General features: G+C 41.9%; 1 protein-coding gene across 1 annotated transcript in view; it reads right to left on the reverse strand.

The window, feature by feature from the left end:
• LOC104863335 (endogenous retrovirus group K member 10 Gag polyprotein-like) overlaps positions 1-1,784 on the reverse strand; it is a 12,631-nt gene extending 10,847 nt beyond the window's left edge. The window contains 1 exon segment of the mRNA XM_010625707.2: positions 1,742-1,784. Within this exon segment, the coding sequence (XP_010624009.1) occupies positions 1,742-1,784 (43 nt within the window).
• Positions 1,785-7,547: the final 5,763 nt, after the last annotated feature.

The following is a 7,547-nucleotide window of genomic DNA, read 5'->3' on the forward strand; positions in this document are numbered from 1 at the left end:
ATATATATATATGCATACACACTACATATCTACAACCTTTTTGTTTGATACCAACAAGACAGTGTTCATAATAAGGCTGAGGAAGGAGGCAAAGTCCTATAATTGTACAATAAGAGCACAAGGTAAGAGGATTGATTCTGATCTGCACTCAATATATGTATACGCCACTCACTTCCTTACAAAATAAAAAATAAATAAAATCCTGTAAACAAACTTTGGGAATGAGACAAGCCAGGAGACACAGAGAGCAAAAGAGAGACTAAGATCCTCAAAATCATTTTCCTTTAATGGCAGAGACTATTAAGTAGCTCTGCTAGACTAAATGGGGTTCATTCACAGCTTCTTCCCACCACCATATGCAGTAGAAGGACAGGTGAGGGCCTGAATAGGAGGTCTGCTGTCTTAGCTCTCTCACATTCAGTATCTGACATGATGCAGTAATGAGATAGGGCAGGTGGGGCTCTCTCTTATTAGTCGAGATTAACATAAATGGTATCAGGCCTTGATGAATACCAGTAAATAAAAAAGAGAACTGGACTGAAATGGCATTCTGTGTACAGTCAAGGGCCAATCCATTGGGCATGGCACTATGATGCTTTTCTACTGCCTTCACTGGGCCCAGAGTCTAGTACAAGATGCAGTCTTTAGTTGCTATGATTTTCTTATGTCTATTAGCCATGTTGAGATATATTGATCAGATAGATAGATAGATATTCATTTCATGAAGTAATTCATCACTTGAATTACTAGTGGTATCAATAATGTTCACCTTGTTATGCAAGCATCACTAACAAACATTTCCAGAAAGATTTTCTCTTCTCAAACTAAACCACAGTATTGATTATTGAACTCTACATTCTTCATTTCTCCTAAACTTGGAAAAAAAAACATTGCACTATGAAACATGATGATGTGGTAAAGACTAAAATCTCTAATATTAGGCCCCATATAGGTCTGCCTGCTAATTTTCCTTCCTTTTCCACCCTTCATTCTAAACATATGCCATGGATTCTGGGAGTAGATTGCTCTGCTGTGGAGTCTCTTCAGAGAACCTTTCAAATCCAGTCCCTCAGGTCCCAGAGGAAGACTCAGCATAGGATTGAGCAGTGGAGCTGTCCACAAAGGACAAGCTGCACCACTGAATTTACTGAGAGTTTCCTGAAATAGAATTTGGAGACTTGTTATAAATAAATGTCCCACAATGCTTCACTACAGTTTGAAAAAGGAAACAAAGAGAAGAAAAGAAAACAAGTATATAGATTCTCAGCAGTATCTCTGTATTTTAAATTTACATTTTCAGAAGTAAAATATTTCCACCTGATATTCATATACTTCTCAGGTGTCATAAGCACAATCTTATTAAACTTCTTACAATATTGTATTATTTGTCCTTCACATCATTGGATACAAATCTGCCTGAGAGTCATTCAACTGAAAAGGTCTTCACACATATTTTACATTATTACAGTAAAGCAAAGCCAACACTTTCCTGTACAACAGAACCATCCAGCCAGGACCTGCTATTTTCTACTATCACCTGTCACCCCAACTGGTCTTCTGTTTTTGTTGTTGTTGTTGTTGTTGTTTGATTTTTGTCTTTTTGCTTTTTTGAGACAGGGTCTCACTATGTAATTGAGACTGGCCTGGAACTCACTTTGTAGCCCAGGCTTGTCTCAAACTCACAGGGATTCTCCTGCCTCAGCCTCCAAAGTGTTGGGATTACAGGCCTGCACCACCACACCTGGCTTCAACTGGTTTTCTGAATTGAAAACAATATACTCCATCATACTCTGAGAGTTCCAAGACTTTCTTTGATTACATGGAGTCTTTTTTCCAGACTCACCTGCCCACCTGAGATGACTGCTGCCAGTACTCTATACTCTGTTTAACACTGAAGAGAGGCATAGATGAAAGTGCCTCTAAGTTGTGGCCTCTATTGGCCAAGATCCAGCAGATTGGGCCACAGGGATGGTTCCCAAGACCAGGCCACAATTGCACTTTCATGCTGCAGGGGGACAAGAGGTCCTTGTAAGACAGTGTGAGGCCATCCTCCAAGGACTCCATGTGGCTTCCAAAAAGACAACTAACATGTCCAAGACTGCTTCTGGGCTGCAGGAAACAGATGATTTGCCTGATGACTTCTACAAGGGACTCTGTGAGGCATTCTGCATGTTCAACCTGAAAACCAACACATGGTCAATGTTGCTTCCATGGTCCAATCTGCTCATGACATCCACTGCAAACTCCAAAAGCCTAATAGGTTTGCTGGCATGAATGCTATTGCACTGCTTGAGGTTGCAAAATGGGTCTTTGATAACTGACACCCTGAGACCCATTGAGAGACAGAAAGGAAAATGAAACAAAAAGTCTCACTCCTTGCAGCTGTGCTTGGGAAGTAGTTCCCACTCACAGGCCAGGACTAACACACAAGGGTGGATAAAAGACTACAGACACCTTTACACTCAGACCAATGCACCTATGGCAAAGAAATTGGGCACTGGAAAAATGAGTGCCCTTACCAGAGGCAAAGCAACCCAAGCAAATAGTCTGCTGACATAACTGGCTCAAACCCAAGCCTCTGTCAGCAAGCTTTCCACCATGCTGGCTGTCATTACCAGCATGAGCCTCCACTACCTGGCCTGAATGGACTTGAAGACATTGAGTCCGATTAGGGAAGACTGGGCTCCCTCACACTAGGCCCCCATGAGACCATGGTAGTAATGACACTTTTGAGCAAACATATAAATTTTATGGCCAAAACAGGAGCTGAACACTTTGTGGTGACCACCCTGGTACCTCCCTTTAGCAAGAGGGATGCCAGCATTGTGGGGAAAACTGGAGTTCAGATGCCATGGCCATTTTGCCAAACATGGACCTGCCCATTGGGGGAACATGAAGTGGTCCATGAGTTCTTGTATCTGCCTGTGTAAACTATCACTCTCCTAGGAAGTGACTTGCTGACTAAACTTGAGGCTATCCCTAGAGAAGATGAATGGAAATTGTAATCAGCAGATTGGGAAGAAATAAACCCCACAAATTTGGCAGAGTCATTTCTAGAGGTTTGGGCTGAAAAGTCCCCACCTGGGGTGGTCAAGAACCAGCATGTAAACTCAGAACAAAGCTAAGCTGGGGATTTAACTCAGTGGTTCAGTGGCCTGCCTTGCAAGCACAAGGACCAGAGTTCAATCCCCGGTACTAAAAACAAACAAACAAACAGACAAACAAACAAAAAAACAAATAAACAAAAAAAACAAACAAAGCCTATTAGGTGGAGACAATATGAAATACCCAGGAGGAATGACTTGGCATCCAGAAACACATCAGCAGACTTAAGGGTGCAGGCATCTTAAAAACAACAACAACAGCAACAAAAACTAAAAGTGTAAATAAGGTTCACATGGTATAATCAATAGTGTGAAAGAGGAAGAAAATGGTTAAAGGTGAAGTGAGAAGGGAAGGGGAAAGGAAATAAGGGAAAAGAAAAAATGTGAAAAAAGAAAAAAATGGAAACAAAGTCTTTGTAAATAGGGAAGGGTAAAAAAGGGTGAATGGAGGGCAGGGATATGTGGAAAAAATAAGAACCAAGACATAGCACATAAAGGTCCAAGAACCCAGTGATAAATGTAGCCATACTGTTTTCTTTAAAAGTACCAATAAATTTAACAGGGTAAAAAAAGAAAATTCTAGTCCTCTTGGAACATGTCACTGCTGCCAATTAAAAATCTGGACAGAACTATAGACTGAAAGGTACAGGACCTCCTGGCAATCAACTATGCCATATTTTGCATTCAGTAGCTCCAAACCTTTACACACTTCTGAGTCTGCTCTCATCTCACACAGCCTGGTTCACCTGGCTGGATGTTAAAGATGACCTCTGCCTGTACCTGTGTCCCCAAAGCCAGATACTTTTTGAGTTTGAGTGGGAAGACCCCAGTACAGGGGAAAAACACAGCCTGGACAAGAGTTCCTCAAGACTTCAAAAGCTCTCCCACTCTATTTAGGGAAGCTTTAGGTGCTGAGCTCTCTGCCTTCCCTGGGGAAAACTGAACTGCACTTAGTTACAATATATACATGACCTCCTGTTAGCAAGTAAAACCAAGCATGATTGTTGGCAAGGAACTTTAGCCCTTGTCCCATTGCTTCTAGAAGCAGACTACAAATTTCCCTGAAAAAGGCCCAGATATATTGACCTTCTGTTAGGTACCAGGGGTGAATCATCACCAAGGGACACCAATCTCTGGGTCCTAAGTGAAAAAAGGTCATCTGCTCCCTCCCCAGGCCAATCCACACAAAAAAAAAACTCAAGAGAGTTCCTGGGAGCAGCTAAATTCTGTAGGATTTGTATACATGGGTTTGGAGAAAAAGCTAAGATGCTTTTTAGCACTCTCACCAGACCAGAAAATCAGCCCTTAAGATGGGATGCTCAAGAGGAACTTGCTTTTAAGGAGATTAAATGGCTACTCATCAGCACCCCTGTGTTGGGGTTAACAGGTGTAAACAGATAATTTAATCTCTTTGCTCATAAAAGCAATCTATGTAGCTCTGGTAGTCCTGAATTCCTGTAGGAATTCCAAACTGTCCAACAGTTGAACATTGGTTGCTGGATGTCCCGAATGCCTCCTTCCTCTGGCCTCAGCTGTGACTCTTATCAAGGAGGAAGACAAAGTGACTTTGGGACTGAGGCTTCAGTAAAAGTCCCATACTCAGTTATGGCTCTGATGAATAGTCAAGGGTATAAATGGCTTTCAAATGCAGAATAACCCAACATCCAGGGTTACTCTGTGAAAATCACAGGGTCACCCTGTAGACTTTGAGGACTTTAAACCCAACCACTGTTTTTCCTGCTGATTAAGGACAACCAGACCATGACTGTGAAGAGGTTACTGATGAGCTGTTCTGCAGCCAACCTCACTGAGAAGCAAAGCCTCAACCAGATACTACCCTGTTTGCTAAAGAGAGGAGCTTCATATAAGAGAGAGAATGACTGGCAGGTTACATAGTTGCTACCATAGATGAGGACTTCTTCCTAAAAAAGAGGCAGTTCCTCTTCCTAAAGGATGGTCAGCACAAGGAGAAAAGCTCTGGGCCCTTGTCTGAGGCTTCTGATGGGCTTGAGGAAAGATTGTTAAAATTTATACTGACTCAGCATGTGCCTTTGTAATGTTTATGGGCAATACACAAAGAAGGAGGGCTTCTAACAGCATGGCAAAAAGAAATTAAAAACAAAAAAGATATACTCCAAGTCCTAGAAGTCTCCAAAAGAGGGCATTATGCATTACCAAGGGCACCAAAAAAGATAGGACTTTATCATCAAAAGTAACCAATTAGACTGACTCGGCAGCTAAATAAGCTGCCAAACAAACCAGAGCCAATGTCCTCGCAAATTTACAGGTTTTTAAATGTGGCACACAATCAAAGGCAGGAAACAATCCTGGCTGCTTTTCAGAAGAAAATATGTGGGCTCAAGGTGCAGAAGGCCCACAGGCTCAGATTAGGCCTCCACAGCTTGCCAGATGTCAGAATCTCTACCCTATGTCACGCTACTTACACTTTTGTTTTAGAAACTCATGAAAAGATCCACCTAGGACAAACAAAACCAGAAAAAAACTTTGAAAGAGATGTTACCATGGTGCAGTACTCTCCTCACTCTGTGCTTCAATCTGTCAAGCATGTAGGACCTGTGCCTGCAATAATCCTCTCTAGAGACCACTGCTATTGCCAGGAATTCAGCATATGGGAACATCATCATTGGAAGACTAACAAATAGACTTTACTGAGGTGAAACCCAGTTTTAGACAAAAATATCTGTTGGTCATAGTCTGCACTTATTCAGCATGGGTTAAAACCAAACCAACCAGGACAGAAAAAGCCCAGGAGGTTGCCAAATTCCTTCTCAGACATGCCATTAATTCCACTCTATGGACTCCCTTTGTCATCTGGAGATGACAATGGGCCTACTTTCATGGCTGAGGCTGCCCAAGGCCTCTCTTTCACTTGCTAAAGATTAAATGGATTCTGTGCAGAGCCTATTAGCCACAAAGTTTGGGGAGAGTAGAAAGCATGAATCAAATCTTAGAATCATCTTGGCTAAATATTGCAAAGAAACAGGAGCAGAGTGGCCAGACATGTTACCTCTAGCCCTGCTCAGAGTTAGGTGCACACAGGTTACCTGAGATTATTTTCTATATGAGATAAGCTTTGGGAGACCTTCCCCAATAATTAGATATTTTAGGTGAGAGGTTACAAAACAAGGCGATAATTATTTAGCCTTAGAGATGCAAACATTAGGCAAATCTTTTTTTCAAATTGATGAAACTGTCTTAGAAAGTATCCCCATCCCTATGGCGAACCCAGCACATCCCTTTAAATCAGAAGATTCAATTTGGGTTAAAAACAGAAAAAGACAACCCTCCAGCCTGTTTGGCTAGGGCTATACACTGTTCTTGCTACCGATGTTGCTGTCAGTTACAGGTATTATCTAATCAGTACTTCATACCCAAATATAAAAAGCCCTCCCACACAGGTCTGGGACACCTGGACTACACACCTGGACCCCAAAAATCTCCTTACAAATTGACTTAGACAGAAGACCTCGGGACACAACCTTGCCTTGGAGAGGGCACCATCAGACAAAACCCCTGTTCTCATCACACTGGGAGTGCACTAGTTTATGTGTGGCTGACTCCTGAAGATATTATCCACAGAAGCCTTTGAAATTCTCCCCTTTAACTTTTTTAATAATCCATTTACTAGGACTGCTTATGATCATCCATTGGATTCTCCTTGTTCTTGTATTTCTCTCTCTCCTTTAAAGGCATGCTGTTCATCCCAATCTAATAGATAATGTCCATCATTAATAGCTTAATGTTACTGTTTATCTCTATGGTGATAGTCTTTTCCATGATGCCTCAGAACTACCACCCCTTACCTCTCTAATACCCTAGAACTGGTCCATGCCTTGTTAAACTTGTCTCACCTCAGGCTTGCAGAACACTGTTGATTATGTCTTTCTGTTTCCTCAGCTTCTACATAGCACATCCTGTTCTCACCTTAGGTTTGTGCACATCAACCTATCATCCTACAATAGATCTTAGGAACCCTTCTTCCGTAAAGGTTACTGTTTCACACAAGAAGGACTTTTATAGAAAAAGTCAGGTCACAAAACACGGACCTAATTTTGGCCTTAACTCTACCTTCCAGGTCCTCCTCTGTATAAAGCGTCCCTCCCCTCTAGAGGGTGGGCACTTCTCTGATGTTTAAGAGCCTCCCAAGGCACTGGGACATCTATTGCCCTCTCACTATAACTTTCCCTTAATCATATGCTCACCACACAAACATAGTAATGTAAGACAGCCCCTTGCCCTGTTTCCATTTTTATCCCCCACAGAATATTTTGTTTCGGAAATGTATGTTTGTGTTGCTGGCTCCTGCCCAGTGTATCAAAATGGTTTGTGATTTTTTGAACTGTGTGACCTTTCAGGAATATTCTGCTAAACTCTGCCCCTCACAAAAAGGTTCTGTTAAGCTCCATCCCCTCTTTGTAATGT

The sequence above is a fragment of the Fukomys damarensis genome, unplaced genomic scaffold (genome assembly GCF_012274545.1).
Source record: "Fukomys damarensis isolate Sample0158 unplaced genomic scaffold, DMR_v1.0_HiC HiC_scaffold_30, whole genome shotgun sequence".
NCBI lineage: Eukaryota > Metazoa > Chordata > Mammalia > Rodentia > Bathyergidae > Fukomys > Fukomys damarensis.